We start from the raw sequence: 27,963 nt of genomic DNA, 5'->3' as shown, positions 1-27,963 counted from the left end.
CCTTTTTGTTTTGTTCTGATTCATAATTTTTTTTCTTTGGAGCTAGTTTATATATATATATATATATATATATATATATATATATATATATATAGTAACCTCAGCTTTTACTGGACACCCTTATATATTTGAGTTGCACTGATTTAGTGTACAACCTTACTGACTGATGCTAAATTGGCTTTTCTCCAATCATCTTTGTCTGTTGTTGAAGATATAGGATGGCAGGGTGAAGACAGGGGGGTGGGGGCCCCGCCCACATGTCCCCCATCCCCCTATTCAGAGTTGATCACAGGTGGGGGGAGGCAGAGACTTGCACCAAATGTCACTGATATCATGAGATCCCCAAGGCTGATAGACAGGCGGAGACACAGCTGACAGAGGAGGTGCATTAGAAGTGACGATGGGAGAGAGAGAGGGGGTGCTCAGAAGGGCTTGTGAAGATGATACAACCAACAATCTGACTTGTCCCTGATCCCTACCCATGGGCAACCACCGCTGAGTAGTGGTCTGCAACGGTAGCAATGGCAGTGGGAACACTGACGACTGACCAGTCATTGCAGCTGGATTCAGCTCAGCTATTTGGGTCAGACACTGTAAGTTGAAAAGGTGTCGATAAGGGAGTTGTGTCTTCATCAAGACCATCGAGGTCTGATATGGATGGAGATGGGCCTTCTTCGTCCAAATTTCCTCCCACAAATGGAGAAATGTCCGTTGCCTGGGCATCATTATCAACGGAGAGCATTTCAAATACTTCACTGTTTGCTGGGGAAGCCTGAAAAATATTAATGGTTTACATTAAGATTTTGTAGATGAAGCAAAAGATTAAAAGAAACATATGTTAATCTATAATAGTTAAATATTTACAAGGAAAATTTAAGTGTAAACAATATTTAAACGATATTTAAATGATATTTAAACGATATTTAAATGATATTTAAACAATATTTAAGAATATAATTGAGTATGTTAATACTTTTACATCATTAAATTTAAATAATTAAAAATGTTTTATCTAATTGAGAAAAAGAATTCATGAATATAAAATATTGTATAAGTTATTTAAAGATTTTAACAGTTTAACAAACTGATAATAAGAAAACTGGAACTTTAAATATATCCATTCTATAAGGGATGCTTCGAAAGTAATGCCTCCTATTTTTTATTATGGATCAGAGGGGATTGCGAATTGCAGTGTTATGATGACTGAACTTATGCATTCATGACCTGAAAGTTTTATCTCTCTATTGCAGATATTGATGGTGTGAGATCCTAATAAACTAACCCCTGTCATGAATGTAACTTACGAGCAGAGATGCGTTATTAAATTTATCTACACAGAAAAATTGAACCACTCAACAGTCACTGATGTCTGCTAAATGTTTATGATGCCAATGCAATTGATGTCAGCAGGGGATGGGTTTTGTTGATTGCAAAGTGGTGACAGAAATGTGAGTGACAAAATGCACTTCAGACTTTTACAACTGAGGTCTCAAAAAAAGCTGGTAAACGTGCATAAAAAGATAAATTTCCGTCTTCATAGCTCTTCAATGTTTTAGTTTTTTAGTTAAAAAATAGGAGGCATTTCTTTTGGAGCGACCCTCATAAAAACTATCAAGTACAACTTTCAATATCACTTTTATAAGTTCAAGATGGTCTGCAATGCATTTTGTATTGTATTAATCAGGGTTGTTATGTTCACAACAGACAATGAAACCTTTAACATTCTTCAAGTGCAGCTTTTCAAGCATAGGAATATTTGAATTAGACTTGGGAATTTTTTATGTACAACTTGGGAACATGAACAAGGCCAAAGGTTACATCGACCAAGATGTGAAAATAACCACCAAAATAAGAACAGAAGCTTGGATAATCCAAATTATCAATCCTCATCGAAAACATTCTGATGCATTTATCAAATCAGTGTTAAATCAATCTTGTATTGTTATTTTATTGTTGTTACTTTTTCGTAAAGGTAACAAGACATTCAAACAACTTTCACAATTAATAATTACATTTTTTTTTTTTTAAATCAATTTCTAATATTTAATCACAAAATACCACAATTAAAAAGATATTAGTTTTCAAAAAAAAAAAAAAAAAAAAAAAAAAAGGAAACAAAATTCAGGTTAATTTCATCATCCACTTTTTTGACGATTCTTTTGATAACACAACCAACACATAAAAACACAAATTCAGCATCATAGAATCACAAATTTAAAAGTTGAAAAAAGTTATGATTGCAGTCGAAAGTAGACTTGAGATTTTATGTAACAGATTAAAAAAATGTTTACATTTATTTGTTAGACTCTGGTAATGGTGAGCAGGAATATTCAGGTGCAAATAATTATTAATTATCGTATGGAAAATATAGTCAGCACAAATTCAGTTGCTTTTATGGAAGGAAAGAAAAAATATAGAATGCATTTTTACACAAACATATGTCAATGGGGGAAAAAATCATCATAAACAATGTAAATAATAGAACAAATTTAAAAAGCCTTTTCAAGGTACAGAATTTTATAATTGCTAAATAAAGACCAATTTTTACCATAATGAATTTGTAAAAATAAAAGTGAAAAAGCCAGCTGACCAGTTTTGCACCTCGCTCAACAGAACTAAATTGTGGGATAATTATGATTTAAAAAAATAATATGAAATGGAAATATGGCGGGGGGGGGGGGGGGACAAAAAATAACAAGAGTAAAAAAATTCATTTCTTTTTGCTTGCAAAGAGAACGTCTTAAGAACTTAATATAAATGACTTCTAGGATTTTCAAATGTTTTGAAAATTTGATTTCAGACGTTTTGAATAATACATATGGTCCAGCCATATGTGAACACCTGATAAATAGCTGTTTGTGCTTCTACTTTCAGTGTTTACTTGTTTGTCATTCTCTTTGCAGCAACATGTAATAGAGAATTAAGAGTTCGACATACGATAGGGCTCCTTCAGTCTTTAACAGACTATGGATACCCACAAAAGGGTGCCAGCGCGTGGAATTTTTGTGGCAGGAGGTGTGCAATCTCCCACCATATATTTCCTGAATCAACATTGTTAAATACCAGTGGCAAGTGAAGTGTATGTACAAGACGATTGGAAACAAATGCCGAGATAAGTGGAGAGCACATACAGATTATCAAAATCAGAAGCTTCTTCATCTCTCAATCCTAAAAGATGATTTAACAAAACTTGTGAAAAATGTCCATAGTCAAAAAACAACCAAGATGCAAATAAAACAATTATCTGAAGGAAAAGGTAAAAAAAAAGGTTGGTATGGAAGTCATTGGGAACCAATATTTTAGTTAATCCAGAGATAATGTTTTGTTGTATACGATAAACCAGGAATGCCTTAGTTTTCCTGTTTTTGTTTTTTTCCCATAACTTCATTTGTTCTTACAAATACTGATTTTTTTTCTTACCAGTGGAATAAAGAAAATATGTACTTCTGAAAGTGCACAAAAACTAGTAAAACAAATAAACAAACAACTGAAAAAGTTCTTTGTCAGTTTTATACAATGGAACATGTCTTATAGAATGAAGCATATCTAAACAAAGGTTTGGTGCTTAAGTATACTTTAAAATACATATGTTTAAAAAGATGCAAAATTAATACATATTCATCATCAAGTACACAAGTTACAAAAATGTGACATCAACAAAGTAGATCGTATGTTTCTGAGATAAATTGATTAAGTTTCTTCACAAGGGGATATGAAAAATGTTATCAACATTTTGCTAATAGTTCAATCAGAATTTAATTATAAATATGTCATAATTTTGTCTCTTTCTAAGTTGTCATATAAAAGCTCTGGTTGATCCTAAATTCTAAACATTAAGCTGATTTAATACCTGCAATATTCATTGATATTTGACAGACTTAGTTTGCTTAACGTTTCATCTATGTAACTTTAAGGCATTGCTTTAAGAAAAAATAAAATGATGAAAAATAAAACTCCACATTATTAATTCATTAAATGTTAATGAAAAAAATATTTCTTTATTCCATGGATTTTCAAAAATGAGGGGTTTCCCTTCAGGAGAAATAACTAGCCAAATAAATTTAATGAATTACTAGTTTGCATGAAACTGAAAACATTGAAAATTGCAATGTTCAAAAAAGTGATTTTGAAATAGTACAAGGAAATTGAATCCAGAGTCAAAAGGCAAAATCCGATCAATGAATTGGTTGATTAAATCAATCAGAAGTCAAAAACCCGTAAAAAGTGACATGGATAAATTTACTTACATTCAAAGTCTTTAGAAAGTCAAATTATAAGTATCTTGCCACAAAATTGAACTTCCACTGGCAAGTAAAAAAAAAATACTAATTTTGAGATCAATATCAAAAATGGATCACAGACTTTCTCTTTCAAAGAAGAAAATAGTGATTCAATTCGGCCACTTTTTATCAATATGGTTGAGGTCTACCGGTTCGATTTTGGAAGTTTTGGGAAGGGAACCTATATGAATCGAGACCTCTTTTGTTGATAACTGCATTGTTGAAACTCACATAATCTGAGTTCAATACAAACTGTAAATCAAATTGAAGTTCACTCATCATTTTGAAGAGAACTAGAAGATGAGGATGCCACTGTGTTAAGCATTTTTTATTGTTGAGTAAAATGCAGAAACACATTCAGATATTTTTTAAAAATGTCTATTTAGTAGATGTATGAATGGAAATTCAAATGTATAATTATATATTTCTGGGAGGAATATATAATAATAATAGGTAAAAAGTAGTTATCAATATCTGATATTAACAGCATAGTATATCACAGCATATTTATGTAATAACAGACATATTTGAGAGACAGAACCATGATTAAAACACCACACACACGCATATATATATATATATATATGTGTATGTATATATACATATGTATATATCTACATGTATATATATATATATGTATATATATACATGTACATATGTATGTATGTATATATATATGTATATATACATGTATATATATATATATATATATATATATATATATATATGAGAGACACTACAAAAGTAAATTTTTTCTTCCGCTAAAATGAATCAGAGGGGATTGCAAATTACATTGTTATAATTGAACTTATGTAATCATATCTTGAAAGTTTCATTTCTGTTGCAGATATTCATGGTGCGAGACTGCAAGAAAGCATGGATTTGCGTCAGAAGTGGAGATGCATCATTGGATTCCTGGCAAAAGGTCATTGAGAGTAGTGGTGACTATGTAGGAAAATAAATTCTGGAGCACAAAAGGTTGCTTGTTTTAATGGTATCAGTCTTGTTTTGTAGCTCTTCAACTTTTTGAATTTAATACATAATAGGCAGCTTTACTTTTGAAATGACCCTTGTATATAAATTTTTTTTTATATGATAAAAAATGGATATGCTTTCTTACAGAGCATATATAGAAAAAGTAATATCGAATGAAAATAGCTTTGATGAAAGATTTTTTTTTTTTCATTCGTTGATTGATATTTTATCAAGTTTAGATTTCATTTTCTATAGAGTGCAGACTGAATTATAATTTATCTAATGAAAATTCTTTTAATAAACTAACGAATGTGATACTGCCCTTAAAAATCGTGTTTATTATGACATGAAAATTAAACAAGTCCCTAACAATTGATAACATTAAAAAATGATAAAAAGGATAATTTTTATCAAATGATTAAATTAAATTTCTCATTTAGCCATTCTTTACAAATTAATAGAAATACAATAAAATTAAAATAAATTATATTAAAAACCAATAAATAAGATGAATACTAACTTTATCACAATGTTTTTGGGTTGAAACTAGTATTCAAAATCTTCACAACCACCACTACATAAAAAATACTAATTTATTGATGTGAGGATATTCATTAATCATTCAAATGTTGAAATATTCATTATTACTTATTAAATAGAAGCACATTAATCAGTGTAAAAATAGAAACTTGAATTCAAAGTTTTAATCACTGGCAGCCAAGATCAATGAAATTGGATGAAATATGTAGTGAGATAGCCCAACAGTTTTCTACTACACTTGAAACTTAAAGAATGTTCTTTTGGGTTAATAAAACCCCTCAGCAACACCGGGTAGGAACAGCTAGTTATAAATTTCATTCATATTTGCTTATTATTATTAACAGGGTATGGCATGAAGGTCTTCTCAGGAAAATCAGATCATATGGTATCACTGGAAGAATACATGACATAATTAAATCCGTCTTAGATAAGAGAAAAATCCAGGTTGTCCTCGACAGTTGTACATCTAAACAATACAATATAAATGCGGGAGTGCCTCAGGGGTCTATCCTGGGACCTCTGTTATTCTTAATATTCATAAATGACCTCCCTGACAAAATTGCCTGTGAGATGGGTATATATGCTAATGACACCACACTCTATAACAGACACGACAGGAAAACAAATGAACACATATCTAAAGAAATGGCAGAAGCACTAGAGGATGACCTCAGATCTGTAGTGGAATGGGGACATAAATGGATGGTCACATTCAATACTGCCAAGACAAAACTCATTCCTTCAATAATTACAAGAAACCTTCTCTACCATCAATAGCAATGGCCAACGACTCTTTATCTGAAAGTACATTCTTTAAACTCCTCAGCCTAACGCTCTCAGGAAACATGAGTTGGAACAATTATATCAAGAGTATCGCCAGGACCACTGCGAAGAAGGTAGTTTCTCTCTACTGTGCTAGAAAGATACTAACGCCCGAAAGTATCCTATACCTCTATTAGGCCACCATTCGCCCACGTATGGAGTATTGTTGTCATCTACCAATAGTCTCTCACTCCTAGACAAGGTTCAAAAGAGAGTTGCCAATCTGATAGGTCCTGAACTGTCATCTAGACTTCAGCCCCTGTCCCATCGATGAAATGTTGCATCCCTCTGCCTTTTCTACAAGTACTTTAACGGTGAATGCTCTGACGAACTGCAAGTACTTGTGTTTCCTCGACGTACATACCCCCGACAAACCAGACAAGCAGCTAAATCCCACCCCTTCACAGTAGAGATCCCTAGATGTAAGAGAGCCTTCTACTCCAGTAGTTTCTTCCCCAGAACAGCTAGACTTTGGAATTCCCTGCCGGGTCCCTGCTTCCCCAACTGTACTGACATGCAGAAGTTCAAGTGCAACGTGAACCGACATCTTGCTGCACAACTCCCTACACAGTACCCCTGATGCCCATGTCCCTGATAGTAGCCCCCCTACAACAAAGTGGCAATATGCCTTGTTTGGGGTGAAAATGTAAAAAAAAAAAAAAAAAAAAAAAAAAAATTATCAGAAAGTATTCCTATTTAATTGCATCCCTACAAGGGCAAAGTTCAACACAAGGTTGGTTTTCAATGTGGGGAAAATCCAGCTCTCCAAAATTGGATACTTAGCTGGAGCAAAAAAAATTGCTCCAGTCAAGAAGAATTTCTCCTCTGCTGACTGAGTACAGAACAGATACTACACCTTGATTTATTTGTTATCAAACCAAATATATAAATGTAAGAAACTATATCCAAGGCTGTCAAAAATGTGAAAAGCATGATGATTATTAGCCATCATTGGTTTAAAAGTGATTAAATTGTCTATCCTACCCTTAACTGATCACCACAATACCACATTTACTTTAGAGGTCATCCTATTTAAGATATCCTCAAAACATTGATCCTATTTCAAATGTTAGGGAGTTAATTATTTTCAGAGAGGTTAATAAACAAAATTTAAATATTTAGCTGCATCAACCTATATGTATTATTTTATAGATATTTCAGAGTTTTTGGTTGTTACTCTAATTAATTTGCTCATTAAAATTTCCATGATTATCCTAAACTATTAGTTATAATAATAATACACAAATAGCAAAAAAAAAAAAAATTAAATAAATAAATAATAAATAAATAAAATAAAATAAATAATAATAATAATAATAATAATCTATCTATATATCTGTAAAAGTGAACATGTCTCTGTGTGTGTGTGTGTGTGTGTGTGTGTGTGCACATTTCCCTACGCAATAACTCTGTCAATTTTAAGGCTAGAGACTCGAAATTTGATATACAGGCTACTGAGATTTGGAATAATCTTTGTGATCGGTTTTTGGCCAGAAATTTGGCTGTTAAGGGGTCAAAGTTCAACGATTTGACCTTTGAGAACTCTACCAAACTCCTCCAACAATTTTGGGTAGAAACAATTGAAATTTTAGATATAGGTTCCTTGGACATAGAACTAACTTAATAACTTGATTTGAGCCCAAAACAATAAATGTTAAGGGGTCATAATAGGGGTCAAAGTTTTTAAAAAATTGACCTCTGCGGTCTCTACCAAATTACTCAGACTATTTCTGGTCTAAACATTTGAAATTTTACATAAAGGGTATTCAGAGATAGGGCAAACTTTTTAATCGGTTTGGGTCGGAAATATTTAGTTACCAATATATAAATGTATGTATGTATGTATGTTTGCATGTCTGCCTAAAACTTTCGACAGAGGCGACGGATTTTACCAAGATCAGTATCGTTTTGAAGTTCCACCTTTTAGACGACAAATAACGAAAAATTGGCTAAAAACATCAATACCTTCACCTTCAACTGGACACTTTTCTACAGGGGTGGCGGGGGGTCTCTTTTTTCGCCGATATTTTTGAAAGTCATTCTCTCCTTTCGATTGTCTAGCCTTAATTTAAACATAAGTCACTTCTAATTTGGCGGTGATCATAACATCAAAAACATCACCCCCCCCCCCCGTTCTTTTCCTCCTTCATGGTATGGGTTCAAGCCTGCCTTCTTACTACCACTTTTTTTTTTTTTTTTTTGTTCAACATACACATTTAAACACCCAGGCAATGCCAGGCTGAAATGCTAGTATAACTATAAAACTCTGTGGACCTTGCTTGTTTGCATTTTGTCTTCAACGATCAGATGATCAGGCAATTCCATTTTTTAAAAAAGAGGATGACAGGTGAATTTATATGCCTGCTTGATTGCTTGATTGGGCAATTCCATCTTTTAAAAAACGATGACAGATGAATTTTTATATATATATATATATATATATATATATATATATACACACACACAGTGATGATCATATTTATTGGCACGGTAAAATAAAAGTTAAATTTTGTCTAATAAATTCTAAAAAAGGGATTAAATTAAAGAAAATAACAAAGTATATTATGTATTTTTAACTGGCCTTTCCGATGCAGCAATCGGATTTTAGAAAAAATAAATAACAAAGGAACAACAAACATAATTGCAAAAAACCCTTGTTCAAAATTATTGGCACGATTTATTTAATAATCAATTGTATAGCCTTTGGCCTTGATTACCTTCCTCAGTCGCTTTTCATAGTTTACAACCAAGTTGTTGCACTCTTCAGTAGTAATTTTAGCCCACTCTTCCTGACAATAATCCTCCAATTGAATAAGATTCTTAGGCTTCCTTTGCATTACCCTCAATTTTAATGTTCTCCATAAATTTTCAATTGGATTAAGGTCTGGGCTTTGTGATGGCCACTCCAAAACATTAATATGATTGTCCTCAAGCCATTTCTTAGTCAGTTTAGCCGAATGCTTTGGGTCATTATCTTGCATGAACCACCAACGACGACCAAGTGAGAGCTCTTTAGCAGAGTCTTTCAGGTTTTCATCCGATATTTTAACATAATCTTCCTTTTTTATGCTACCTGTGACCTTAACAAGTCGCCCTGGTCCAGAGGCAGCAAAGGATCCCCAAAACATCAAACTGCCTCCACCGTGCTTCACTGTGGGTATGGTGTTCTTAGGCAGGAAAGCTTCGCCAGATTTTCTGTAAATATAAGACACTTTATTATGGCCAAATAACTCTATTTTTGTTTCGTCAGTCCATAGAACACGTTTCCAGAATGCAACATCTTTATCAATATGACGTTTTGCAAAGGCTAGCCTTGCTTTCAGGTGCATAGGCTTCAATAAGGGAGTCTTTCTCGGACGACATGCTTTTAAACCAGCTCTCTTCAAAACTCTACCAACTGTATGTCGAGATACATTCACTCCAGAGGTGCTCTGTTCATCAACAATCTCCCCAACAGAGATCCTTGGGTTTTGTTTTACTTGTCGAACAATTTTCCGTTCATCTCTTGGGGAAAGAATCCTTTTTCTCCCTCTACCCTCTAAACTCATAACGTGGCCTTGCGATTTGAACTTGTTTATTATGGCTCTAACAGTGGATTTGGGAAGGTTTAGCTTCTTTGAAATCTTATCATAGCCCTCCCCATTGGTATGGCATGCTACAACAAGCTTCCTGATGTCTTCGCTGTGTTCCTTAGTTTTAACCATGGCGATTGAAAATTATAATTTAGTCACTTATAATAGTTTAAATAAATCGCTATCTAAAAATTATCTGAAAAAAAATTATTCACTGAATTAGCGTTAAACAAGCATAATATGGCTATAAAAAAGTTCAGAAAGCACGTAAACCCGAAATTGATTGATATTATACTGATACTAAAAGAAAAACAAAGCCGTGCCAATAATTTTGAACAAGGGTTTTTTGCAATTATGTTTGTTGTTCCTTTGTTATTTATTTTTTCTAAAATCCGATTGCTGCATCGGAAAGGCCAGTTAAAAATACATAATATACTTTGTTATTTTCTTTAATTTAATCCCCTTTTTAGAATTTATTAGACAAAATTTAACTTTTATTTTACCGTGCCAATAAATATGATCATCACTGTATATATATATATAATAAATGATGTTGACAATTTTATTTTGGAATATAAAGTTTTTGTCATTCATTCTATATATTGCTCTGTATTCACATTGAGCTTCTTATATAAGGATTGATATATAATAAGAAAAATATATTTCTACAGAGACAGATATATATATTAATATATATATATATATATATATATATATATATATATATATATATAAAGTAGTAGCATTCGTGTGTGTGTGTGTGTGTGTGTGTGTGTGTGTGTGTGTGTGTGTGTGTGTGTGTCCACCTCTCCTGGTCAAGAAATATAAATGCCCATGATAGGATGCTTCTGTCAACAGAGATATTACATTTCATATGTAATTTCTATATATAGCATTCTTCAAACCACATCTACATTGATTGAGTTTCGGTCAATAGTATATCATATTAAATTAAATCTATTGAAATAATTAGCTTGATGATATTATTCAATATAATAGATTCGTTTCAACTGTACTAATTAAAATTTTTTTTAATTATTTAGTTTATTTAAATTTCAATTTATATTTGATTAAACTTATTTTATCTAAAATCTGTTAATTTTCAAACCAGAAAACCAAAGGGGAAATAACTGTGATAGTTTAATTGAAAAACTGTTTTAAGCCTTTTTTCTGTTGTTCTTGGCCTTCGGACCGGGATCAAAGTGTAGCATCTTTTCTGCAGATGCTGCACTTAAGATAATTTGTACCAGTCAATGGAGAGGAAAACCTCTATACTGGGACAATTATTATTTTTGGTAACCAAAGTGCCCCCTTTTTGCCTACTTTTAGGGGAGCTGGTTTTTACCCCACATTAAAAACGGCCTTGTGCCTAATTTGCTTTGGTGGGGAAGCAAATAAATACAAAAAAAAAAAAAATAAAAAAAATAAAAAAATAAACAGAGCACGTTATTAAATATTTTCTGTAATAGATTTGTTTTCATTTTAAAATATTCTTCTAAGCTGAATTATTATTTTTAATTCAGAGGAAATTTTTTTTCGCTTATTCTTAATTTTTAAGTAACCATTTTTATATGTTAGAGAAAAGAAGAATCATTTTACCCTCGAACCCTCCTTTAAAATTATCACTTTTGTAGGTTTTTGGGGGCGCTGAAAACGAAAATAACGTTTGAAATTACAGCAAACGAGTAGTTCCCAAGATATGAAAAAAAATGTTAGTTTCAAAAAGTGGGGGATCACTTTTCTATAATAATTTAACGTAAAATGAGCACCCACTTTTGTGGCCATCATTTTTTTGGAGGGGGGGGGGGGCTTTCTTTCCACCCTCGGAAAATCTTTTAAAATTACCACTAACGTTAAAAATTCCAGCAAGCAAGTAGTTTATAGAATATGAAGAAATGCACCCACTTTATGGCCACCAGTTGAAAAAAAAAAAAAAAAAAAAAAATTAACATTTTAGCGGGGGGGGGGGGGGGGGTAACTTTTCTATGTAAATTTAATGTAAAATGAGCACCCACTTTTTGGTCACAAAGCGTTCAACCAGTCATGTCATCTCTAGCATTTTTTCAAGTTTGGTGATCGAGGGGGTGGGGGAGAGAGAGAGAGAGAGAGAGAGAGAGACAGACAGACAGACAGACAGAGACAGAGGGAGAGAGCAAAACATAACAAATACAATTTTTTTGTGGTGGGGGGGGGGCGAGAATTACATTTGAAACATAAAATAACGATAAATTTAATTAATTTTTATGAGACCATTCTGTACTTTTACCTAACAATTTTACAAACAGAATGAACCCCAAAATATGACAAATTCATTATTTTGGAAGGGGGGGGGTAGATTACATTAGAAATATAAAATGACAAAAAATTCAATTTAATTGTTTTTGGAATTAATTTTTGGTAGATCTTTTTCTTTTCTTTTTTTTTGTGATCATACAGGCATTCACTGATATTTTTATTGAAACAAAGGTTGTAATGATTTATTTTTAATTATTTTTTTTTTAGGGGGGGGGGGTCCAGTGATCAATATCCGGAGAAGCCCTTCTGCCAAAATATCTGGTGGAGAGGGTATCACATACTTCTTTTTTTGGGCGATTACATTTACATGTTTTCATCCGTTCTTTTACTTTTGTTGTGGGGGTATCCACGTTGCCCATGATGAAAATGATTAGTATACAGGTGTGTTTCAAACGGAACTTCATGTCAACCAAGGTAACGCTGGGTACCCATGCTAATATATATATATAGAGAGAGAGAGAGAGAGAAAGAGAGAGAATAAATGACAAAAAGTTATATTCCAAAATTTGCGATGTTGACCATCTTATAATTCATTCCTTTAATTCAGTTGACTTATATAATACTTAACAGTATCTGTTTCGTAGCGCAAAATCAATCACTTAATTATTATATCAATCAGTGAATCTTTATTGCTTTGTAATTACATTGAGCTTCTTAAATAAGGATTGATATATATTATAAGAAGATATATTTCTACAGAAATATATATATATATATATATATATATATATATATATATATATATATTATATATATATATATATATATATATATATATAGGTATGGCTCAGAGGCTAATGAATGAGGGTGGAGAGGTGTCTGCTTTGTTTTCAATTCTAGCTGATGGCACCCAACTCATATATATATATATATATATATATATTAGTTTTGATCTCACTAGGTTCAGTATAATAATCGATAGAGAATTGTCTCTATAATAATCTGCATGAATAATACTATCATATTTAAGCATATATTATGACTGGGCGGCCTGCTAGTTCTAAGAGTCAAAAAACTTTTGCCATAAAGAGAATCAATTTAAAAACTAAACAAATAAAATATGGTTTTCAGCAGCAGATGAAATTAATGTAATAATTGTTGCTTTTTTTACAAAATGACATAAAACAATATTTTATTAAGTATCAGAAATTTATAAATTTATTTATTGGAGTTTTCCTCCAATAAATAAAGAAAAAATTCTCTCCGTGAATGAAATAATAATAATGAAAAAAAAAAAAAAACTATTTCTCAATAATAATTAACTGCAATTAACAAGATAATTTTTCATTTTATCAATAGACTAATTGACTTAAAGATTAAAAAAACAATAATCCTACTTTGATTTGCATTCATCTAGTAACTTATTTGAATTGGAATGTTTTATGAAAAATTTTCCTACAAGCAAACTTTTGCTTATGCAAAAATACAACAAGCAGTCAAACCTTCATGCAGAAAGTGTAATGACAAAGGCAAGCATCGAATGTCAATATCACAACCCAAGCAAATCACACAATACACACAAGATTAGTTAGATTTAAAAAAAAAATAACTGTTTTGTTGTGCAAGAGATTTCTTTTTCAAACTTATTATCACGACAAAAAATTATCATTCAACAAAAAAATCAGCAAATTACAATATCCGAAAAGAAGGAATTTATAATTTTATTTTTATTTTACTATCTTCTTGCTAAAAAAAAGAAAAAAAACAAGAGCAAATTAAATTTATTGTTGTTGGCGTTATGAAAAAAATTATTTTTAGAAAGTGCTTTATCATCAAGACATGAAAGTCATTCGTTTTCCTTTAAATCCTTGTGTAATGTTTTTATTCATACAGAGGCAGCACTAATTTTCTATCAACTGATAGCCTGCAACACTTTTAATTAACATAAAATGTACTTGATAAACTTGCTATCACCAAACTAGTCTACAGGACAGCTAACAGATGGCTGTGTGTGTAGTATACTAGCAATTTGTTCGTTTACATTGCATATGTTAACGGTAGTCTCCCTTTATTTTGAAAGTATATCTTATTTTAAATTGCTTAAATTTAACCCTAGTTATAGCTTCACAAATAAATTCAAGTGATAAATATGATATTAAATCCAAACACTGGTCTATTTTCATCAAACAAAAATTTTAAATTCTGAAAAAAAAAAAAAAAAAAAAAAAACAAGAAAAGATGTCTAAATTTATAGCAGGTTCTGGTAGTTTAGAGATATGGTAGATTTATTATTTAGTGGATTGGAGGGGAGGATAGATGTCGATTAATTATTACTATGGTGAAATCGACTAGTCCAGCAAGGCTCTGGAACCAAGGGTGTTGGAAAATCTGTGTTTGTATTCACTTATATTTACTGTTTTTGACATAAGGCAGCCTTCTACCTCTTGCTTCCTTTATTTTTTTATTCAGTCCTCATATTTCATGAGCAAGGTCTCTAACAAAGAAGAAAAAAAATTGCTGTTTTCTGAATAAGAATCCATTTAACACTTATTGTTAGCTCTTTACATAAAATAGCTTCATGCATTGTCTGGCGTAATTTCCATGAAAAAAAAAACAACACATTTCTAGTAAATAAATCGGAACGGTTACTTTCTTATGGTTAGTTATTCCTTGTTGCTCTTGTAAGATTAAGCCCTTTTTTAAATTCTTTTTACAATTATTACCAATTACCAATTAATTCTTTTGATTGTTATGATTTCTTTGATATGACACGAGTGCATTTTAATCTCTTGGTTTTGGAACATAAATGAACCATAATACATCAATGTTGCATTTGCATGTTAATTCAAAACTTTGCTCATTTAAAGATTTCAAAATGATTTCCAAATTTTATACAATCACAATATAGTAAACAAATAAAACATTAACATATTCAAAACTGTTTTTATACGTTCAATTTGTTAGTTTTAAATTTGCAGATGATTTTGAGATCTTTAAATAGTCAAAAACAAGTACAGCAATTTTGTGAAAAAAGTTAATGACTAAGCTGCTGGAATCCATATTAAATAGAGAAGTAGTCAACTACCTCAGCAGAAATAACCTTCTTAGTGACATGCAATATGGTTTCTGTTCTGCTAGATCTACAGCAGATGTGCTAACGGTTATATCTCATAGGATTAGTGAATCTCTCGATAAAGGCTTCCTTTCTAGGGCAATTGCTCTTGACATATCAAAGGCCTTTGATAAAGTATGGCATAAAGGTTTACTTCACAAGATTTCCAGCTACGGTATAACTGGAAATGTTTTCTCAATTATTAAATCATTTCTCTCTGATAGGCTCATAAGAGTAGTGGTTGATGGGCAGAAATCAGAGGCCCACAGTATTAATGCTGGAGTCCTTCAGGTGTCCATCCTGGGCCCAACTCTCTTCCTGATCTACATCAATGATCTCCCAAAACATACTTAAATCATTCGTTGACATCTATGCTGATGACACGACCATCTATGGCAACACATCAAAGGCCATAAATGACAAAGTTCTCTCTGATTCTCTCTTCTCTGATCTTGAGCATGTGGTACAGTGGGGGAAGAGGTGGCTGGTTACTTTTAATGCATTTAAAACCAAGCTTCTATCAGCGACGCTCTGATCCCCATCTGGCATCAATTGAAATGGATGGCTCTCGTCTTGGGGAGGCTTCATGTTTTGACAAGCTTCTGGGTTTGACCTTTACTCCTGATCTGAAGTGGAACACATACATCAAGTCAAGGTCACTGGGAAAATGGTGGGATCCTTCTACCGCTCCAAAAGATACCTCACTACCGATGCAATTCTCTATTTGTATAAAAGCCAAGTACGTTCAAGGATGGAGTACTGCTGCCACATCTGGGCAGGAGCTGCTAAAAACAGCCTATCCTGCCTTGACAAAATAGAATTTGTGGCTTAGTGGGGGATGCTCTTTTCTCTTCTCTGCAACCTCTCTCCCACAGAAGAGACGTTGTGAGCCTATCTTTGTTTTATTGTTATTTCCATGGCAAGTGCTCGTCTGAGCTCCAATCTCTGGTCCCCCCCCTCGCCAATCATTCACGAAAAACACCCATCTAGCTGAAACGACTGTCAATAATTTTCCCCACTCTTTATCTGTACCTAAATCAAAACGTAGATTCCATGAACAAAGCTTCTTTTTTAGAAGTGCACGCCTACGGAACTCTGTTCCGGTTGCCTGTTTCCCACCTGACTACAACTTGGATGTCTTCAAGTCCAACATAAACCAATTCCTAACGAACTGCCCCCTTAAGTAAGACACTTTATCAAATCTCCAATACTAATGATTACTACGATACTATCCCATTGATTACTGTATATGCAATAACCCTTATCCCTGAGTGGCTTCCAGGCCTTGATAAGTGGTGACCTCCATGTAAAAAAAAAAAAAAAAAAAAAAAATTATATATATATATATATATATATATATATATATTTGTAAAAAAATTACATTATTTTCACCATTTGGTTTGGTTGATTGGTTGTTTTGTTTTACAACATATCAACTCTTTTCGGGTTATTTAATGCAAAATCCAGTTATTTTGGAAACAGTTTTTATGCTTCAAGTTCTTTATATCTTCAAATATTTATTTGTAGTTTGGTTTGGTTGTTTTACAGCATATCAATATTTTTCGGGTTATTTAATGCCAAATCCAGTTATTTTGGAAATAGTATTCATGTTGCATCCAGTTATTTTTTAGGTTTTTCTTCTTCAAGCTTTGTGTATCTTCAATCACAAGTTTGTAGTGTTTGGTTTGGTTGTTTTATAGTGGATTTTATTGTTTTCGTTCCCTACCTTGCAGAACAGGAATGAGTTTTGGAATGGGAGAAGGAAAAGGGTTACAGTATTAATGTTTGGTACATTTGAAGTTAGGAAACCAGTCAGAAAGTGGGGGAGAGAAAGAGAAAGGGGAAATGGAAAGAAGGAAAAGTGGGGGTGGGAGGTTGTTTTTTGTTTTGCAGAACATAAAGTTTTTCAAAAGGAAGTAGAAAAACAAAAAGCATCAATGTTAAGTGCATTTCATCTCAGAGAGCCTGATCTGGTAGCACCAGTCACCATTTGAGGATCATTTTCTACACCTGAAGGTTTTCTCAGTTTACATCTACAGGATTCATATAATCATTAATGTAAAGTTTTAGTTGATTTTGAGTAAAAACTAAATTTTTATGTTAGTTTTTTTGTAAAAATATTGTCAATTTGGCAGACATTTTCAGCTTCATAGTAGCAAAACAATATTTTTCTTACATTTTTGAATTTTTGAGATGAGGATTGAGTATTTGTATCATTTGGATTCTTCAGACTACTGTTCTCATCTTGAGTGTCATTTTCACGTTTTGGTTAATGTAACCTTCAACCTCCTTGTTGAACTCAAGAATGTTTCTGTAGAATTTGGAAATTTGGACGGAATTGCGAATGTAACGCATTATTTTCTTTACAGGGGTAGCATGCCCTTGTACCATCACTCATGACTGGATAGAGGTTCTAAGAAGTTCGCAAGCACTCGTGGTGCAGTGGTTAGAGTACTTGAAAAAATCAATTGTAAAAGTGATATTCTCCTGAAGGTTGAAGGTTCAATTCTAAGTGTGACTGACTGAAAAATACAATTGCAAATTACTTAGGACCTCTATCCAATAATGGCTGATGAAATGAGAGCATGTTACACCCGTGAAGTGAATAAAGGGTTCAGTTTGAAATTCTGTTCAGGTTCCCAAGTTCGAAAGAAACATTCCCTGAGTTCACCTGAAGAATCCAAATACTACAAATAGTTTTCTTGGGTTCATTATTTATCAGCTATTCTCAGCATAGAAAAGCCAGTGTACTAGGAGAAAATGCCGCAGCAGCCCCTTCAGCAATTCACGTAATTTGCAATAAGTGATTTACCATTTCAGGCGATTAGCAATAAGCTAACCACTTCTCCAAGAAAGATAAAACCTGAGAGAGTGGACCTCTAATAGCTAGACAGAACCAACAGAAGCAAGGCCACCCAGATTCTATTGGACTGATTGTCAAGGACTTTCAATCTTCCTAGAGGTTAAAACAGACATTTCCTTCAATCACCATTATTTGTTTCATATAATTAACTATTAATCACAATTTTGATTTTATTTAAAAAAAAAAAAGAGAGAGATTTTTGGTTATCTTAAAGTATTTTAGACTCTTGTGGGGTCAAAGTAGTGTTTTCTCGAAAAATCTAGCTTGATTATTTCTTTGTGTTCATGACCAAATAAATTCATGCAAAATTTTAAAATCTAACAAACCAATTTTGAGAAAATCAAAAGATCAATGTACAATGAAAAAACATAAGTCCTTTTGGATTAACAAGGGAGTCACAATAGAAAAACACCAAAAAGCTATATTTCAAGATATTTTATTTGAATGCAGTTAGTTTCAAATTAGCAAATATATTTTCATTTTAAATAGAAAACAAATTGATTAGTTTCACAAAAAATGACACACTAAATATAAGTAGATATTTTTGACTAATCATGAAAAGTAATGGCTGATTTCATTTGAAAAAAAAAAAAAAAAATTAAACCAATTGCCTATAGCAATCAAAATTGTAACAAAGAGAAAAGAAAATGATATAAACTAAAATTGAGAAAGAGAGTGACTGAATTTTGCACCATAAAAATATCAAATTCATGATTAATAATAACAGTAATAAAAAAAAATATTTTATTCCATAACGAATCTGGTTTTAGTAATTTTATCTCTAAAAATGTAAACTAAAGTGCAAATATAACTTGATCATTACTACAAATTATTAATCTGCATTACATGTTTCAAACTGGTTTCCTCAACTTGGTTGTGGCCATCTTCACAATGTTTCAGCTATTAGATTCTATCAACTCCTTCAGCTGTTATTACTATTAGTAGTAATATTTTTTCACATTTCATTTAAACCAATTATTTAATAAAAACTAATTTATCTATATATCTATATAGTTTTGAAAGTTTTTCAACCTTTAAAGTTATGAAACTATATGTAATGTAGTTGTTATATCAAAGAAACAGAGGAAAGGAAAAAAACTTGATTCACTTTCTTTTTTTTTCATAAAAGCCTTTATATCTGGTATTTCCAACAACACATTTTTTTCTAAATGTTTAATCAGTTCATTTCTCTTTTTTACGCCACATGGGTTTTTTTTCATGTCTGCTGTGATGTCACCTATGTGTCACGAACATGTGGTTTTTCTAACACTGGCCATATCTTGAACATGTAATTCGCTTGTCACATCTCAGACACTACTTCTCTGAACAGGTGTGTCCTTTATCTCCGCTGTGACATCACTTCGTACAGCCAGCTTGATCATTTGCATATGTTTATGTGGCTGCTGCCAGCCTCAGCGTTTCTGTTACATAAATGCAAAAACAAAAAACTTTTAGTCCCAAGTCCTTTGTTGGAAAACTCTTTTGCTTGTAAGTCAATTAATCTCTCATATTACTGCACAAGTTTGCATCAAAGAATCTATACTAATTTTAATATATGTTGTAGATCTTGTCTGTTAGTCTGTAAACAAATGCCAAGGTCGCTGGAAAAATGGCGGGATCCTTCTTTTAATCCAGTAGATATCTCACTGCTGACGCAATTCTCTACCTATATAAAAGCCAGGTACATCCAAGGATGGAGTATTGCTGTCACATCTGGGCAGGAGTTGTGAGGAAAACCTTATTCTGTCTTGACAGAGTTCAGAATAGACTTCACAGCCTAATGGGGGATGCCCTTTTCTCTTCCCTGCAACCTCTTTCTCACAGAAGAGATGTTGTGAGCCTGTCTCTATTTTATGGCTATTTTCATGGCAAATGCTTGTCTGAGCTCCAATCTATGGTCCCCCCTCACCAAACATTCACAAGAAACACTTGCTTGGCTGAAAATACTATCAATAATTTCCCCCACTCTTTATCTGTGCCTGAACCTAAAAGTAGATTCCATGAAAGAAGCTTCTTTCTTAGAAAGGCACACTTGTGGAACTCTCTTCTGTTTACCTGCTTTCCAGCTGAGTACAATATGGCTGTCTTCAAGTTCAATGTAAACAAGTTCTTGATGAGCCGTTCCCCTTAAGTAATCCAATTTACCAAATTTACACTTCTAACGATTACAATGATATTACCCTTTTGACCACTGTACCCTCTTTAACTCTTATCCTCGAGTGGCCTTTGGGCGTTGATAAGTGGTGATTCCCTTGTAAAAAAAAAAAAAAAAAACTCCTAGTAAGGTTTGGAGATAGACTGCCATAACAATATATATATATATTCTCAAACTTCATTACTCAGAGGATAATTGGATAAGTATATTTCATTGTGATCAAAAAGAGGAGAGGTCAATAATATTGTGAGGTTTGCATTCACACTTGACATCCATAACTTTTTAAAACTTTATTCTAAAATAATAGAAATGAAAAATTATAGAAATGAAAATATAAACATAAAAATGGTAATAAGAGATTCAGAGTTTGTAATAAAAATGTATTTACATCCCTTATATCCAATCAACGCTGAGTACATCTCTTGTCTCAGTTCCAAAAATTGAATTGTTTAAAATATAAAGAATAAGTTAATATGGTGCCAAGGACATGAGGTTACTTATTTAATCCTGGACAATGATGGATCTTCTGCTAGTTACAATATGAATATAGGTTTAAAAAAAGGTACTTATATAGCATACAGACTGCGCTATTTTTTTATAGGATTTTTAAGTTAAATCCAAGTTTTGTGTATTTTGTTTACTAAATTGTTAGTTGAAAGTACAGAATAGTTACAAAACGTCGTCCCCTCTCCATGTCAAGAACGGTTTTCTAAATAATGTTATTATTTCAGTACAGTCTGTATTCTGCATAAGTATATATATATATATATATATATATATATATATATATATAAAAATCATCCTAGATGTAAGCTTTTGGAATGAGAGTAATTTCCCTCTGTGGATGAAATAAATGGTTAAGCTTAAAATCCTGAGACCACTGACTATGATAAGAGACACCTAACAAACAGTACATAGTATACGTATAGTACAACAGCTGAAAGACTTAGAACATAATAACACCAACTAAGCTGAGGAAAACAGTGGGAAATATAAATAACAATTCTTCTGGAAAATCTCATCAAGTCATTAATGTTTATTCAGACTAATATTCTGATATTATTTGTGTTGCAATTAAATGACTAACAGAATGCATACGCAAATTACATGCATTTGAATAAGATGACACCAACTAACAATCGAAACAATATTAATTCATAAACTGATGAAAAACAACAGAGCAACATTGGAATGTTATTGATTTCTAAAAAGTAGGAGAAAACTAAATTTACATATTTTTCTATGGAATAGCTTAAGCAAAGTTAAGCAAAGCAGCGCATGATATTATGTTTATCATTAAAAAAAAATTGTAGACATGGCTTGGTAAGAATGCAAATTTGGCTTTCATAGGACAAGTTTTTTGGGTTTTTTTTTGATGACTGTAAATTGCTTTGACATAAAAATCATTAACGTTATTAAAAACATTTTTAAAAGTGAAATTATAAAATTCTGAAAGTAAAAACTATTTTTTAAATGATTTCAGAAAATTACACTTACTTACTTGACACCTATAAAACATTTTGAAAACTTCATTGAACTTTTTTAATTAGAAAAGAAAAAAATCTAATCCTTTACAATAAAAAGACAAAAAATAGGGGGGAAAAAAGCTGAGTGCAGAAAGTAACTCACATAAGCAAATGATGCTGACCAAACTACATTTAGACTGAGGTTAAGTAAAGTAAGTTTTGCATAAAACTAAGGAAACAGAAATTGAAGCTGCCACAGTGAAAAAAAATCACATAATCTGGCATTGGTGTTACAAGAAATGGTCATAAAGGATCAAAGAGGATGAAAAGAGCAAGGAGGGAAAGTATCATCCAGATCTCCCTTAAAAGAGTATGGAAAATTCTGGAATTCTGGGAAAGCTAGTTTACACTCAGGTTTCAGAGAAAACTAATGGTCATTATCAGTGAGAAATAATGGTAAACTGCTGTTACAAGAACACAAAGTGATTGACAGTGGTTATCAGAAGAGAATACTGGGTATTTGTCAACCAGATTCCAGGGAGCACTATCTGTTGTTGTCAGTGAGTGATCATTGATAATGACTCATGATCTAGTGAGTAAGAAATAATAATTTAACAGACTATATACATCAAACAGATATCCCAGACTGAATGATTAAAAGGAGAATCAGATATTTTTAAATAGTGAGAAAGGAAATAACTCCAGTAACTACAACCAATAATCTAGCAATCAACCATTTGGAAAATTTTAACAGCACAACTTAATAAACAGATCCACTACTGACACAAACTTATCAACAAGGAACAAAAAGAATGCGAAAAAGCAACATGAGGAACAAATAACTTTTTAAACATTGACTAAAATATACTAAAAAGATAAACATCATAATCATGGCATGAATCAACTACAAAAATGCATACAACTGATCCCAAAGCATGGATAACTGAATGTTTCAGAACATACAAAAGAGCAGATTAAAATTGTCAACTTAATGGAAAAAGGAATGGAAAAATGGAAACTTTTACTCAACATGCTACCTCAGAATTGTGTGAATGAACATGTATCATTGTCACATTTTTGGAATTCTGTATTGGCTAACTATCGTGATGTTCCCAAGTTTTATGCATTCCACAATTAGCTTAGTAGTTTCTGTCTATTGCTAACGGTTTTATGAATATGGCTTAACAAAGGGGCGGGGGAGATATGAATAGAGAAAAGCATATTCGAAGACTATCTCCACTACTGTTTGTCATAGCCATGATACCACTCTCGCCTCCATTTAAATACACAAAAGATGCTATGCAGGATACAGATTTACATAGGCAAACAAAAAAATAAATCACTTCATATATAAGGATGAGTTTAAACTATTTGAAAAAAAAAAAAAAGAAAAAAAAAAAGGAGCTAGAAATACCAATAAGTACAACGAGAATTTAAGTCAGAATATAGGAATGAAGTTTGGAATAGAAAAGTGTAGATTACTTCAAATGAAAAGAAGACTGGAAACAACGGAAAGCATAGAAATGTCCAATGAAGAGATTATAAGGCAATACATATAAATATTGGGCCATTCTGGAAGCAGACACCATCAAATAAGATGATTAAAAGAGAATACCATAAAAAACAAATGAAATCAAATGATATAATAAAAACTTGATAAAAAGAAACCCATCTTAGGCAGTATCTGAACTGTGATTATTTTGATTTTAATGTAGCATATGTTCTTTTTTGCAATATTGTTTTATTTCCTAGACAAATATTTAACATTCATAAAATGAACAAAAGAACTCAGGCATTTAGATAAAAAAAAACAAAAAAAACTAGAAGACTAATGACCATGCACAATGCGTGATGATGATTAAAAAAAACGGGTCACATGACAGCCAGTTTTGCATCTTTTTATTTGTATCAAATAAATTTAATAGTACAACTAAATAGAGACTTTCAAACATGTTTAAACATTTAAAAATAAAATATAACATATTATAACTTATAATCTATATGATTTTTCATTTATTTTTTATGAAATAAAATATCAATTTATATTGATCTTCAATTAAAACAAATGAATTCATTAAAAACTCTACAAGTAGCCAACTTTCATGAAAAGTTAAAGTTTTATATTTGATAATTGTAGATCTAATTACCTTTATTTATTGACCATCTGGGATGAAGATGGTCAGGGGAAAGTTGTCCCACTTCACCGAATCATCTAGCATCGTTTGGAATAGGTCATGGTCAGTCTATAAATGAAGATGCTGTGAGGTACTACCAGGTAAACTATCAGGTTAGAAAAGTCACGTGTGATTCAATATTAAATTGAAACAGTTTAGTGTGACTTGTGAAATTAAAAAGGAAAAAGAAAGCACGAAAAGGAAAGAAAAAAGTAAAAGAAAGGAAAAATAAAATAAAATAAAAAGACAAGCAGTTAAAAGAAAAGCATTGGCTTTTACCTGACTATCAGTTTTGTCGTCATACATTGTGGAGAATGGAAGTTTTGATGACAATGCTATGCTTGTGTTGCTCGGCTGGAAAAACAAAGACCACATATAATAGTAGGTAAACCATAGGTGTTTGTGTATCATAATTATATATCTAAAAAAAATTTTGGGATGCGTTTTAACTAAAAACATTAATATGTAATTATGTGTCATGTCAAAATTAATAAAAATTACAAAAACTGAGTAGAAAATCTGCTAAAACTATTTTTTTACAAATATGTTATTATCGATCTGCCGTTTTCTAATTTGAAATAGCAAACGTTAAGGTAGATAAGTCAGTTTATCATACAAAATAGGCTAAAATGCTAAAACTGCATTATTCGATAAATTTTATTTTTTCTTGTAATTATTTTTTTAATTAATCATTTTTCGTAATTTTTGGAATTTTTACTAATTTCGGCATGACACATAATTATGTAATAATGCTTTTACTTAAAATGTATTTTTTAATCTTCAATTAGAATACAGAAGCACCAAAAGATACATGAAAAAAGGAACCCCCTCCCCCCAGTAAATCCAAATGAACAAGTTGAGGCCATTTCTCACACTTGCAGTAAAACCAAAACAACCTATGTGAAGTTGATTCAACTCTATACAATAGATACACCATTTTTATAGATACTGCTTATATATATATATATATATATATATATATATATATATATATATATATATATATATATATATGCATGCATGCAATAGCTATCACAAGGTTAACTATTTTGCATATCAGTTTAGAAAAATGACATTTTATTAATTAACTATTATTTGTTGCTGCTTTTAATTCAATGATTATTTTGATTTTAATATAATAAATTGTGTTGTTTCACAATATTATTTTATTTCCAGGACACATATTCAGCATATTCATGTTCAAATGTTTCTTTCTTTAGAGGGATTAACTTGATTGTAAAGAATTAAAAGATAAAGAAATTGATATCAAAATTACTAAACAAAATGTTAATGTTTACCTATATGAATAAATGAGAAAGATTTTGTTTCAAGTATTTCAAGTAACTTTGCAAAGCATTAGCGAATTAACAGAGCTAGATAGCATTACATAAAGTACAATTTCATTTTGCAAATGCTTAAACTGATTAAAAAACTGTTTTATCCGAGTAGATTGTTCTTGTCCAACTAATTTTTAGAATACAGACATTGTAGCTGTATAAATGGCTACATCCATTCGTCCGTGGCCCCACTTAATCTTAATTTTAAAAATAAAATTTTCTTATTATTTTGTTCTAGTTGAAGATGGGGCATCCTACTAGATGCCAGATATTCATCATCTATCTCAGAGATTTCAACTGAGAGATCCTTTTAAGATTCTAACTGTCCATGTGAAATTGTTTGCACTTGGTTCACAGAGTATATTTGCAAGATAGTTTTTGAAATTCTTTTTTATGCTTTACATAAGACATTAGTATTTTGTTATCTTTTCCTTCTCAGTTCATTATGGACACTAGCTTCTACTAAGGTTGCTTCTTCCTGCTTGTTCCATATCACTATGTAAAGTTTAATAGGGTCGTTTTCTAGGTACATAGAAATTGCATCTTGACTTTGATAGCGTTTAGCTGTGACTTTGATAGACAAAGAAATCAATTAAGCTGTTGTTTGCGTTCAACTGAATTTAGAAAAGATAGAATTAATTTATTTTAATTTTTAGAAGAGAAATTGCTGTTTTAATCATTCTTACATTAAAAAAGATAGAATTAATTTATTTTAATTTTTAGAAGAGAAATTGCTGTTTTAATCATTCTTACATTAAAAAAATAAAGAAATAAACATTTTCAATATACGATTAAAAAAAATTAAAGAAAATATATGATTAAAATAAAATATTTTTCTAAACTATTAAAAACGTTTTTTCCTAAAAAAAAAGTTAGGGTAGACAAATGCTAACTCTCCATTTTATAATTTCAACAAATTAAATTAGTTTTTTTTAATAAAAGTAAATACTACTATTACTACATATTGAACTTAAACTTAATTTTTTTTTCTAATGCTTTTTATTGCACTTCCCTACTCAACAAATATTCATTAGTGCTATGAGCTTGTTATTATCTCCTAAGAGAAAATAATTGAATGGATGAAAGTAATTAGTGATTGCAGCTTGTTGAGATCAAACTAGCTCAGGCAGTTACTCATAAACTGGTAATGAAAATAATGAAAGTATGAAAAACCAGTTCTTAAACAGATTTTTGAAAACCTTTTTCTCTTTTTTCTGATTTAGATTTGTCAGATGTTAAAATCAGCCATTTTGAATTTAGCTCAATTCATTAAAAGACTTGAAACATTAAAATTAGACTCACTCAAAAATCCACTGCCAAATTACCACCATCAGATAAATTATTTGGCAAATCTAAAATAAAAAATTGAGTATTCCTATTTTTGTTTAAGGTTAAATAAAATAAGTTCACTTTGAGCTTTAAAGGTAACTTATTATTTTATTTGACCAAAAATTACATAGATAACTTTTTTTTAATCTTTCCAAGTATTTTAACAGGATCTCTCTCTCTCTCTCTCTCTCTCTCTCTCTATATATATATATATATAGACTTGTTTTTTTTTTTACATAGGCATCACCACTTATCAAGGCCAAGAGGCCACTCAAGGATAAGGGTTAAAGAGTGAACAGTAGACATTGGACAATATAGTAATCATTAGTAATGAAAATTTGGTAAATTTGATAACTTATATAGAACGGCTCATCAAGAACTTATTTACGTTAGACTTGAACACAACCATATTGTAGTCAGCCGGAAAGCAGGAAAACAGAAGACAATTCCACTGGCGTGCAGTTCTAAGAAAGAAGCTTTGTTCATGGAATCTACGTTTAGGTTTAGGTACAGATAAAGAGTGGTGGGAATTATTGATAGTGTGTACAGCTAGACGAGTGTTTCTTGTGAAAGTTTGGCGAGGGGGGACCATAGATTGAAGCTCAGTTGAACACCTTCCATGAAAATAACGATACATCAGAGACAAACTCGCAACATCTCTTCTGTGAGATAGAAAGAGAAAAGGATATCTCCTACGAGGCTACGAAGTCTATTTTGAACTCTATCAAGGCAGGACAAGTCCTTTCTAGCAGTTCCTGCCCAGATGTGGCAACAATATTCCATCCTTGGACGTACCTGGCTCTTATATAGATAGAGAATAGCATCAGCAGTGAGATATTTACCGGATCGATAGAAAGATCTCACCATTTTTCCAGCGGCCTTGGCAACAGATTTGATGTATGTGTTCCATTTAAGATCAGGAGTAAAGGTCAAGCCCAGAAGCTTGTCAAAACTTGAGGCCTCCTGAAGATGAGAGCCATTCATTTCAATTGATGCCAGATGTGGATCAGAATGTTGATGATGTAAAGAGAGAAGCTTGGTTTTAGATGCATTAAAAGTAACCAGCCACTCCTTTCCCCATTGTACAACGTGATCAAGATCAG

The 27,963-nt window shown here is 31.7% G+C and overlaps 1 protein-coding gene across 2 annotated transcripts in view; it reads right to left on the bottom strand.

The window, feature by feature from the left end:
- Positions 1-427: 427 nt before the first annotated feature.
- Positions 428-27,963, bottom strand: part of LOC145274123 (uncharacterized) — a 194,949-nt gene continuing 167,413 nt past the window's right edge. For both annotated transcript variants that reach the window (XM_080127326.1, XM_080127374.1), the window contains 2 exons: positions 24,474-24,548; positions 428-772 (listed from right to left, as the gene is read on the bottom strand). In XM_080127326.1, the coding sequence (XP_079983452.1) occupies positions 572-772; positions 24,474-24,548 (276 nt within the window). In that variant the 3' untranslated portion in view covers positions 428-571. The remainder of the gene's footprint in view (positions 773-24,473; positions 24,549-27,963) is intronic.

Source organism: Euprymna scolopes, chromosome 1 (assembly GCF_053919585.1).
Source record: "Euprymna scolopes isolate OS-2025 chromosome 1, ASM5391958v1, whole genome shotgun sequence".
In the NCBI taxonomy this organism is placed as follows: Eukaryota; Metazoa; Mollusca; class Cephalopoda; order Sepiida; family Sepiolidae; genus Euprymna; species Euprymna scolopes.
This window is presented reverse-complemented; position numbering and strand designations above follow the sequence as displayed.